This window comes from Betta splendens, chromosome 22 (genome assembly GCF_900634795.4).
Source record: "Betta splendens chromosome 22, fBetSpl5.4, whole genome shotgun sequence".
NCBI lineage: Eukaryota > Metazoa > Chordata > Actinopteri > Anabantiformes > Osphronemidae > Betta > Betta splendens.
Window position 1 is genome coordinate 3,546,130 of NC_040900.2, and position 11,696 is coordinate 3,557,825.

At 43.2% G+C, this 11,696-nt stretch overlaps 3 protein-coding genes across 5 annotated transcripts; 2 read left to right on the forward strand and 1 right to left on the reverse strand.

The window, feature by feature from the left end:
• Positions 1-34: 34 nt before the first annotated feature.
• pcmtl (l-isoaspartyl protein carboxyl methyltransferase, like) lies at positions 35-2,842 on the reverse strand. 3 transcript variants are annotated; one of them, XR_003784514.3, is made up of 9 exons: positions 2,706-2,842; positions 2,263-2,398; positions 1,959-2,063; positions 1,806-1,837; positions 1,591-1,695; positions 1,380-1,496; positions 1,189-1,274; positions 810-979; positions 35-655 (listed from the first exon to the last, which is right to left on the reverse strand). XR_003784514.3 is itself a non-coding variant. In XM_029139811.3 (9 exons), exons 1-9 carry the CDS (start codon positions 2,790-2,792, stop codon positions 619-621), a joined length of 879 nt encoding a protein of 292 aa, XP_028995644.1. In that variant the 5' UTR covers positions 2,793-2,842; the 3' UTR covers positions 35-618. The 3 variants fall into 3 exon arrangements, 1 of the variants encoding a protein (XP_028995644.1); XR_003784513.3 differs by having other exon boundaries at positions 35-691; XM_029139811.3 differs by having other exon boundaries at positions 1,376-1,496.
• Positions 2,843-2,849: 7 nt separating this feature from the next.
• On the forward strand, positions 2,850-5,735 carry ccdc32 (coiled-coil domain containing 32). The gene is made up of 5 exons (XM_029139812.2): positions 2,850-3,009; positions 3,283-3,516; positions 3,613-3,766; positions 3,911-4,047; positions 5,387-5,735. The coding sequence occupies exons 2-5, from the start codon at positions 3,294-3,296 to the stop codon at positions 5,491-5,493; spliced, it is 621 nt and encodes a 206-aa protein (XP_028995645.1). The 5' UTR covers positions 2,850-3,009; positions 3,283-3,293; the 3' UTR covers positions 5,494-5,735.
• Positions 5,736-7,607: 1,872 nt separating this feature from the next.
• prlh2r (prolactin releasing hormone 2 receptor) lies at positions 7,608-11,290 on the forward strand. The gene is made up of 2 exons (XM_029140219.3): positions 7,608-8,986; positions 9,068-11,290. Exons 1-2 carry the CDS (start codon positions 8,162-8,164, stop codon positions 9,389-9,391), a joined length of 1,149 nt encoding a protein of 382 aa, XP_028996052.1. The 5' UTR covers positions 7,608-8,161; the 3' UTR covers positions 9,392-11,290.
• Positions 11,291-11,696: the final 406 nt, after the last annotated feature.

Consider the following 11,696-nt stretch of genomic DNA (forward strand, 5'->3'; position numbering starts at 1 on the left):
AAGACACACACGCAAAACAAGAGTCACACATAAATTGTCTGTTAAAATAGATGACAAATCAATACATTTTATTTATTAAGTATTTTTTAATAAATCAGATTAATGTAGATATAATTCCATCATTTATACTGTTAAAAAATTAAGTGCTTCAGTTTATTCGATTTTGGCACAGTCCTATCTGTAACAGTGTCAACAAAACATACCATATTCACACAGTAAATGCAGCTTTATTGATAAATTCCTATTAAATCTTGTAAGCTTGTCATTAGGTTTGCCTTTATCAGTTACATTAGTGATTCATACCAAAGACTTACCACTCGGATTACACAGCAATGTGAATTTTGTTTAAACACATACTGTAGCCTTTCAGTCTGTGACTGTAATTTTGTCATTGCTGAACTAAATAAAATTTAAAAAAAATCACTTACTGCCATTTGCAACAACCTTATCTTTCTCTGACTCTACGGCCCTCAGTCCAGCAGTGTTCTCTCACCTGGCCCCCACTGCTTCAGCACACTTGGAAGACAATCAGGCAATAGAGCAAGATCCTCCTTGTACGTTGCTAGGTGACATCCCAGCAGGACAGGTGGTCATTAAGACTGGAGCTCATGGGGACAGCTATGGGGCCCCGGCGACGCAGCACCAACGCCACCTCCTGCAGAGGCAACCACACTGCAATCAGAGCTCACCTCTGAGGAAAGAAAGACAGCATGGGCATTATCAGGACAAGCCACCTTTTATCTGGACAAAGAGTTGCCTGGCGTCACTGAGTTTGTTTTAACATTTGAGAGTTATAAGTATTTTCTTACCCAGGCCACTGACGTCTCTTGTCAGTGAGGGGGACGTACACCACTCCCATCAAAGCTTTCTTGACGAAGGTCCCATCATTCTGGCGATCATACTGTTCTAGCACCTGGCTGCCACCATCCGGACCTACTGGGAGAACCAACCGGCCCCCTGGTTTGAGCTGCTCCAAAAGCTTTCATATGAAACAGAAAACAAAGAAAAGCATTAATATTTATATGGCTCTGACCAGTCTCTCTGCCAAAGTGTCTACTTTACTAATCACCATGTAAAGAAACGTGTTTTAATATTAACTTGCATAACATTTCTTATAGAGTCTTCTGATTAAGGATTTATAATATTTTCCCTACTTCCAATTACACTAAAAGTCATACACCTACTTACAGCCTTAGGAACAGTAGCTGCAGCTGCACCAACATGAATAGCATCATATGGCGCTCCATCTGGATACCCAGTCCTTCCATCTCCCACTGTGGATAGACATAGACAGGACTTAGTTCTTTTTGCAACTGTGCAATTTAAACATCTGCATTTGTAAAAGCCATGACTTTGACTTTGTATTCTCTCTCACCTACAAGTTTGATGCGACCAGAAGAGAGTAGTTCGGGGTCATCAGCTTGCACGTTTTTTATTGACATTTGAACTAGTTCATCAATGTGTTCAATGCCGACCACTCTACCCCTGGGTCCTGTCTAAAACCAACAGGAAAAATGCAGGTGTTTCACAAAGTCATGTAATTTATGTGAATTCACAAAGTCAACAATCTACTTATTATAAGAACCGTACCATTCTTGCAAAGCAGGCGGTGAGATATCCACTTCCTGAACCGACATCCAGCGCTGAGGCCCCTTCAGACAGTTTGTCACTTAACAACTCTAAAGCATGAGCATGCTGTCAAACCAGGCCAGCGGGAAAACATGTAATGAATCATGTATAGAGTGAATTATTTAGTCAAACAATTTGTACAGCACATCAGAAGCTGTCAGAGGTTTGTCGCTCACCATATGCGGAGCACTGATGGTCGCCCTGTAGCCTGAGATTGGAACCATCACAACACAAAGTCAAAGCACTTATCTGTCATCACAAAACAGCTCTGACTTCACAGAGCTAAAAGTATTGACAGGCATGTTGTATAGAGTGAACGCCATGAATACCTATTGACTGAGGAGAGTCTGCATAAGGATGGTCTCTAGAGTAGATCCCTCTGTCTGTGGCCAGCATGGCGTCAAACACTCTGTCGCTGCGGATCACCCCATGATCTGAAAGCAGACAAATTGGTGTTTTTCATCGTGATCCCAAACTAATCATTTCTACAGCACCAATTAATTAGGCCAGCAGAGGAAGCAGGGAAACATGTCTGCAGACACTTATCTTGAAAGCCACTGTCTTATATACTATAATGTCTCTGCATATGGTTTATTCCCGGTCTTGGACACAATATGCTTCTCAGTAGATTACCCCTCAGCCTGCTGATGAGCTCTGCGTGTGTTTTGCCACTGGACATCCACGCCATGGTGCGGGACAGCAGCACACCCATGGGGACTGCCACTACCGCCAGGCGCAGCGCTGCCCGCATCTCCTGCACTGGATCTCCCTGCGGGACATCAGGAACAGCGCTTGCAACCGTAAGTACGTGACAGATGGGGGAAACAGTTGATCACCAAACAGTTGTTTTGGTGATCTTTCTGTAAAGCATTCCCACAAAACTAAATTGAATGTGTCAGATCAGATTCTGCGTAAAAAGCCTTCACTTAATAGCTAGTGAGATGCTCTGGCGCCATTTTTACAGCGTTGAAACGTTACATGTCACTCATTAGTTACTAATTCATTCTAGGTTACCCCACACAACAGTCAATACTGACGAATAAAACACAGCAACACAGGTCAGGAGAGTTGATTACCTTGGTAGCTCGCCACCGCTCCTTCCTTCCAGCTGACACGAACTTCCTAGCCTTCTCCAGCAAACCACAAGGCCTGACCAATAGCATGCGGCCATTCTAACAAGCGGCCATAGTGAGCCAATAATATCGCCGCAATGTTTGATAGGCTGTTGTATCGTCCAATCATACTTTCACAAATAAGGAAGTGGGCGCTCGTCAATGTTTGTGAATCATGGACACAGTTAGCTAGCAAGGCTAATATCTATTCTTTAAATTCATGCATCAGAGGAAATAACAATCAACCTGTTAGCATTTGTTCTTACGGGTAAGTTATTAAGAAGACATATTTGTATGCTTTACGATGACAAACTCTTTGGAAATTTATTGAACGTAATACTCAGTTAAGTAGGATAGACACAAGTTCAGCCAAAGTATATTTGTGTAAACTGAAGCATTTATTATTTCAATATTACATTTCTGGTCATATTTTTTATGTGAGCGTTTCTATAGCGTTTTTATAACGTTCCTTAAGAGCGAAACCACAGCGACAAACAGCGTCACAGATTTTCAAAATGATGTTGACATCTGTTTCATCTAGTGACTGTAAGAATGATCGACGACTTTGAGAGTCAGGAGATGCGGTCCAGCGGTGAGCTGTGGTCCCAAATCTGCTCCAGTCTGCCGGAGATGCAGGCTCCAGAGAACAACGCTGATTTCAAGGACTCATTCCAGCCAGAAACACAAGGAGCGCAGGTCAATAGCACAAATATTACTTCTCCCGGTGCCAAATGGGAGCCTATGGAGGATTCTGAGGTTTACATAGCCAGTTTAGGTATTGTCCTGCTTCTGTGTGTTTCCTTCCTGACTACTGGCCTATCTTTAATAACTGCCACATACCTCGCTTAATTCACCCTATGCTTTGCTGCAGAGAACCGCTTGAAGAAGTTGAAGGGCCAGTCGAGTGATGTGACATCCAGGGACATGCTGCGCTCCTTGTCTCAGGCCAAGAAAGAATGCTGGGATAGATTCCTGCATGATGCCCAGACTTCAGAGCTTTTCCAAGGTGGCGACATGGATGAGAGGTAGTGAAGGAGTGTTGTTCTTTTCATTCAATTTTACAGTATATATGTTTTTTAATTTAAGGATTTCTTAGTACAGGCAGCACAAAGCTTTACTTATGTCTTTTTTATCGTAACATTCTTGACCTTGTGCCACTCTGTTCGCAGTGCTCTTGAACACTTTAAGAGATGGTTGATTCCTGAGAAGGTGGCCATAAGCGCGGAGGAACTGGAATATCTACTGAGGCCGTCTCAGAATAAGGAGCCAGCCACATCAAACGAAACTCCAAATGAAGACAGAGAGGGTGAAGGAGACAGAGAGGAACACAACCCTGAGGAAAATGTTATTTCTAGCCCACAGAAATGAGAGTGTTTAAATAGTAACTACATGAAAAGCTAAATTGGAGCGTGTTTAGTAAGCGTGACCTATTCCCCCCGGTGCTCATGTGGAGCAGCGTTATGTCGTTTTGCTGTTTTGTCCGAAGCTTTTGTTACCAGTGGTCAAAGAAGCTATTACAACCTGTTATCATCCTCTGTCTCCACAGCAACTGAATGATAGCTGCTAATTCAGTCATATGTCTTTTGTCCTTACTATACGTCATTTTAGCCACATTATGCCAAAAAAGATTAAATTTAGACTTATTTGTCCAGTAGCAGCAGAACTAGTCTGTACTGTGTCTCCTGTAATAGATTGTCTTCTTCAAGTAAATATGCAAAGGTTAATGATGGACCACATGCAGTATCACTGTAAATTAGACTAGACCTCACAGTAAATATGCAGAGACATTTAGAGTAGGAAGAGTCTGATCTTTTCTAAATGTATTTAAACATATTGTGCTGATTTTTTTTCACGACGTTTTACCCTTGTTTCAGTAAAAACATGTAGAACTGATTAATTTGTCTAATAATGAGCTGAGGCACTGTTGTAAAACACTATTGAGCTGAACAAATTCAAACTTTAAACTTTAAATTGTCAAGTTTGTCCTTGTTTCTTTTAATGAAGCATCTTTACAGCAAAGAACCAAATTTTACATTTCTACAAACATCACAGGTGTCACATCCTGGTCTATAATCCCACACGCTAAAAGGCATGATGCAAAAATACTCTGCTGTAACAAGTCGTATGTCTGGTGTTACAGTGTGGAATCCAAGTTGAACATATTCACTGAAGCTGTGACAAGAAGTTTTAGATTTCTCCAAAAGAAGGACACAAAGAAATCATCTGTCAATATTTAAAATGTTAATGAACCTTTGTCGAAAAAAGAGAAAAGAAGAGAGAAAAGCTGATATTAAAGGCTGAATAGAGATTCTAACATAACACAATGGAGTTTAAAAGCATCACAAATGAATACCTTCATACTGAGCTCTCACTGAAACACTTTAGCAGCATGAACAATAAAACCCACACGAATAATATCAGACTTTTTACAGACTTATTTTTTACTGTAATAGTTGTTATTGAATTCAGCTAAATTGGCAGGATTCTGAATTAAATCTATTAAATTATATTCATGTGTCTAATGGCTGCCATGGCTTCATTTAGTGAATAATTTTCAATTGAGGCTCTTAGCATTAAACCTTTTGGTGCAAAATCTACTGAATGCAGCAAAATTAAAGCAGTGTTTCTCATCTTTCTCATCACAGCGCCCAGTGAAATGGACGCTATCGCACCTGTTCACCTGGATCCTTTCTGCTTCAACATGAATGATAAAGCGACATGCCAAATCTCCAGCTGCCATGTTGGAATCTGATGACACATAATAGCATCAAGCTCCAAATGGCAGGAAATTAAAATTGCATTGACCAGCCACCTCCCAGTTTTCTGGCCCATCAGTGGCACTGATTAAAATGCTTTTTACAGATATTAATAAAGAAACCTGCCAATGTATGCAGATAGCACCAGCATTTGGTTGATTTAACTTCACATTTATAACAGATGTTATCCACACATTTGTTTCTAATTACATGTGTAATAAAGTATTGTAAATGAGAATACCGTTTTTCTTTGCCGAGGAGTTATAATTATGTACCTTTGGAAGAGTCAGTGAACCCAGCGTTCATCAGCATCACGCTGTTTTCTAGGATGGAGATTTACTCACATAGAAACTCCCAGACAGTTTTACTGGAGACAGACCTGGAACTCTTCCAGTTTCATCTCAGTTGATTTCCCTGAAGTCAAGGTCAATGCAAGAAAATGTAAATGATCTCTAACAATCTTTAAACATAAAAAAAAAAATCCTTGATTGATTTTCCCACTATGCATTTGTTTGGAAATTGCCCCTGGAGTTTTCAGTAGGACACAGAAAAAAACATCTTTTCTGCTGCTTGATATTATCAAGGACAGATGGACCTTCTCAGACCAGCTCAGGTCACTCCAAAAAAGAAAGCTCATCAAACTGCACCATCATCTGTTTCATGTTGGAAGCGACAACCGTTGGGTTTGATGTTTCGTGGTATTTTCTCCAGAAGTTGAACTGGCTCAGTAATTTAATCAGTACCAGAGCCTCCACATCTGGGAACTGGAAGTTCAGCTCAAGCCTGAGACTTTTACTGATCATAATCAACGAGTCTTATCAAACTGGAAACAAGAATATACTACGTTTAAATTCAGCATGTAATCTGTCCTACAATGTTATGTCACTGCATGGTTTATGAGAAAGGATGTTACGCATCATTTGAATTATGTGTTAGTTCTCAATGACGATCTAAATTGGTGTCAAATGCAAAAAAAAACGCTTCAGAAATAGTGACGTGTCCCCGCGTCCTTCTTAATCTTCATTATCTAACCTTTGCACCGACGCACATGATGAATCACAAGGCCACACTGTTTTCTCCGGCACGCTGGCACAAAGACTGGCAATTCTGAAATTATCTGGAGTTTTATGAATATTTAGGATGCAGCTGCCGAGGAGAGATCATGGCTTCTCTCCGAATCGGCCAATTTCTGCTCTGCTCGTGTTGGCTTCTGGTGTGTTTGTGTCGAAGGCGGCCGCATTGTGCAAAACCCTCACAGCTGGAAATGTGACATCTATTCAAATGATTCTCAGAAGTGAAGGTGGGAACATGGACTGCTCAGGAAAATCACTCAATTACACAGTATTTCCTCTTCTTAGATAATTTGTGAAAGTTGGTTAAAAATCTACAGGACAGATTTAGAATGGCTGCTAATGGCGGTAATGATATAGAGGAAAAAATGATGACAAGTGTTTCGCAATCTGTAGAACATGACTAGAGAAAAACCCAGACATGCGATAAGTCCCAACAGAAAATGATAATGATTGAAGGACATATGAAAAGAGCATAAAACAGGGCTCACTAATGATCTGAGAGGCTGCTGAGAGATAATAATGACCGTCCACTGGGGCCATACAGACACTACTGCTGATTGAAATGAGAGACAAGGAATCTTTTTTTTAAGCCATAGTGAAGGTGACGCATTCATAAAAAATACTGTACAGCATGAAGAGAGAGAGGGAGAGAGAGAGAGAGAGAGAGAGAGAGAGAGAGAGAGAGAGAGATGGAGGCAAAGCCCCAGCTTTATTCTGAATCGGAGCCGGCTGCAGTGAAGAGGTGAGACTTTTATTTCATTCATTTAATCTATAATTTTTGAAAATTAATGTACTGCTAGTTTCAAGAATTTGTCAATATATTGTTTTAATGTTTAATGTTGTTGGGCATATTATCTAAAAGACTTTGTGTATTGACATTAGAGGAGTCACTGTTGCTTCCATTTGTCATATGTGTTAGACGTGTAATTCACTATTGTGGTAAAAGGCTCAGGCTCAGCTTTCACATCAATGGACCCAAGCTCTTTAGGTGAAGGAACACTTGTGACATAATCAGGTTTTTATTAATGAGACTCACTCTTTGATGCTGCCAGGGCATTAAAACTGCTCCATTCACTGCAGGAGCCAAACACATTAAATCTTTATGTTTTACTACGTTTTGCAAATCCAAGTCGAGCGTCCTCCTGCTCGTTGCTGCTGTGGCTTTTGTTAATGAAACAAATTATTGAAGTCACGGTTAATGGAAACGCTCAAAGCTTTTCTTCAGGTCCATAACATGTGATTGCAGAGTTCAGGTTGCCTGATGACATCGCTGTCAGAGGGTCTGTGGACGCGGATGATTGCTGGTTATAACAAAACAAACGATGCTGCAGACGTGTTGTTGTTGAGGGGCATCTTCACTTCTTGCTTTAGCCTTTTATTGAGATTTAGTGACTCAGATGTTTGAGGGTGGTCACTAATTGGCCTCCTGACGTGACTCATTGTTTAAAAACCTATAATCATGTTAATATCACGTTCGTCTCAAACCAAGTGGACGTCAAAGTGCACCTCTGCGTTGGCAATAAACGCTTGAAACCATGCAGAGCGCCAGCTCCCTCACAACAGCTAATTACTGGCTCTGGCTTCTGCAGCCATGGACTGGGAGAAGCCGATGAACCAGCCCGGGGCCAACGCCTCCTCCCCCTCCCCCTCCCCCGCCTCCTTCCCCGGCCTGGAGCTCCTCTTGGACCTGAGGCCCGTCTTCATCCCCCTCTACACCGCCGTGGTCCTGGTCGCCTGCTCCGGCAACGTCCTCCTGCTGTTCCTCATCTGGCACAAGAAGAAGAGACACAACACCACCAACTTCCTGCTCAGCAACCTGGCGCTGGTGGACCTGGTCATGTGCGTCCTCTGCGTCCCCTTGACGGCCTCGTACGCGTTCGACCGGCGCGGCTGGGTCTTCGGGCCCCACCTGTGCCACCTGGTGAGCGTCATGCAGTCGGCGGCCGTCTTCGCCGCCGTCCTCTCCCTCATGGCCATCGCCGTGGACCGCTACGTAGTCGTGGCCCATCCCATCCGCAGGAGGGGCGGCTGCCAGTTCTGCTGGGCCCTGGTGCTGCTGATCTGGCTGTCGGCGCTGGCCCTGGCCACGCCCACAGCGCTGCACACCGTCTACCTGGACCTGCGGGCCGCGGGCCTGCAGATGGCCGTGTGCGAGGAGTTCTGGGACGGCCAGGAGCGCGCCCGCCTCGTTTACTCCTCCTTCATCCTCGTCTTCTCCTACTTCGTCCCGCTCGGCGCCGTCTCCGTTTCCTACTGTGCTATATCCTACAAACTAAAGCAGAGGACCATGTCCAGCCTGATGGCGTGTCCGGAGCTGAGGTCCGCTCGAGCCGCGTGGAGCAGACGGAGGAGGAGGACGTTCTGCCTCCTGCTGGTGTCGGTGCTGTGCTTTGCTTTCTCCTGGCTCCCGTTACAGGTAAATGTGATTGAGACGGATGTCAGAAGCTGTGCACAATTGATTATGAGATGATGTTAAATGAGGATGACCACTTCGCAGGTGGTGAATCTGATCCACGACCTGGACACGGACTTCTCCATCTTGGGGAAGGACTATATAAACGTCATCCAGGTGTCGAGCCACCTGTTCGCAATGAGCTCCGCCTGCTACAACCCCTTCATTTACGCCTCACTGCACAACAAGCTGCTGTCCTACATGTGCCACCGCTTCCTGTCCTGGAGGAGGGACAGAGGAAAGGACGGGGGTCAAGGGTCGAGCATCCTCACCAGAACCCACAGACTGACGCGCCATCGCACCTCCGCCGCAGCGTTACCGGGCGCCGCTGTGAACGTGAACGTGGTTCTGCACGACAGCTACGCTTAAGTAGCAGTAAAACGCAGGCCGGATCTCGACGGGGCCGGTGGAGTCAGTGTCTCAGAGCTTTTGGGCTCAGACTGATGGTCTGAGACCCCCGTGGGGGGGGGGCAGGTTTTTAGGCCTTTTCCTATTAGTGTGATACTGTCGTCATAACAAGCTGAAGCTGAACTACACAGATGCTAATGCTTCATAGCACTAAGACACAGGCTTCATTCTAGTTCATTCATTGTAAATAGACCAGGCTGGAATAGATTGCATGTCGCGATGATGCTAAAAACACACAGAAAGGCTGCTTAGACCTGGGGCCGGGGCCTCGAGGGGCTGCTGGTGTGACCATATGAATCTTGTCGCCATTCGTAATGAAAAGAGAATTTAAAGCTGAACGCAGCCACACTCAGGAAAAACAATCAAAATGTGAAGCAGCACACGGCTCGGTGAGGATTTATACAGCGATAAAAATCCAGACTGCTGTGGGAAGAATGAAGTATTTGTTTAATTATCTATTTTTTACATATTTATGAGCTTTCGGCTGTGATTTTATTTAATATGCAGAGATATAATTGGGTTCTTGTTCCTGGTGTTAATAGTATTTACAGAATGCATCCAGTGCTTTAATGTTACCATTATTAGTGTAACTGCACGTGTGTAACATGTAAATGTGCTTCATCTGTTTTTCTCGCTCCACTGATTTCATGGAGGACGGAACACGAACGTGCAGAGTTTCTGCGCTGTCTGTCGCTCCGTTCAGCCACAAGCATCTAAACGCCTTCTACACTTCACTGCTGCAGCGGTGACATTTGACGAACATTTGATTAAACAGGTTCCGTTCGCAAAAAAAAAAAAACACCTGTCGCGTGTTTAAATGTCAACATGTAGGTGGTGATCGTGTGAAATGAGTTATTTTGTTCATCAGGACGCAACTGAGCAAACGTTTAAGAATATGGAAATAAACAGTGTTTATAAAAGCATCATTTAAAACCTGTTAAACATAAATCACCTCAGTGACTGTAAGTCTGTGCTATATTTTAAATATACCAATATTTGCAGAAACAGCTGCTTTCGGTCCTTCTTGAAGCTGTGACTCTAATAAATGTCACTGTTCTAAGTTTGGAAACTGCACCACTTGGTGTTACTACTATCAGTGATCGTATCAGAACGGCTCAGAGCAGCTCCACAGAAAATGACTCACACCAACCTGAACAAAAGCAGAGAAATGAGCAATCTCACGAGCGACGCTCCAGCGGAGGCTGAAGTTGGATCAAGTCTAATATGCCAAATAAAATGTAAGCCAGGAAAAACACTCACAATAGTTATAATATAGTTTACAAGCTATAAGTTGAAATTTATATTTGAGAAAGATTAGATTTTTAGAAAAAAAAAAAAACTTTAAAATGCCAAGTGGAGTCTTTGTCCATTAGGTTTGTAAAAGAAACACACAAAAAAAGTTTAATCTCACAAAAACAAGTCGAACCCAAACAGGATGTGGGTTTAGACGCTGCTCGTACGACCGGAACTAGACCTCATTTACAGATAAACATATAAGTGAGGGATGACTGTGAAGCAGGTGGTGGAGGTGGGAATGAGCTGCAGTGTGAATATGTGAGTTTACAATAGAAGACAAGGGGACGCTGCTGAATGTCGTATCGAGGGAGAATCTGTCACTTCTGCCAACAGGAACACGAAATCATTTACATCATCACACGCTTCTATTTATAAGGACGTCGTCGTCATGGTCGACAACAACTAGTTTAAATGGGTCTTAAGGAGCAAATGTTCATGATGTTCTTATGGAATATGAGGAGATGCTACTTGCAAATATATGTTATGAAATGACAGTGCTGTTCTGTCTCATTGTCTGAAGAGGCATTTTCAGGTTTTACCCGGTTTATAAATAAAACCGAACAAACACAGAGACGTCTGATGGATTATGAAAATGATGAATGTCAAGATAGGCAGCGTCATTATTGTTTTCTGCTTCCGTGGGGAGAAGCAACAAACAACAGGGACAACGTGAAGCGTCAGGAGGCGTTCGGCCTCAGCTCTCGCATGAAGCAGGGAACGCAGGCACGTTTCAGCATAAGCAGGAGCTTATAGTGAATATGTCATCTCTGAGAGCCTCTAGAAAAAAGGCTTTTTGTCTCTGACGTTGGTTTCACTGGACACAGGGTTCTTTAAAAGAATTAAAAGTTGCCGCCGGTGAAGCGTTTGTGGGTTTTTGGGTGTCAGGAGCCACAGAAGCAGGTTTTTTTTTAATTTGCTTCCAAAGAATATTCCTAATCATGGATCATCTGCATTGAGAATCCAACTCGCA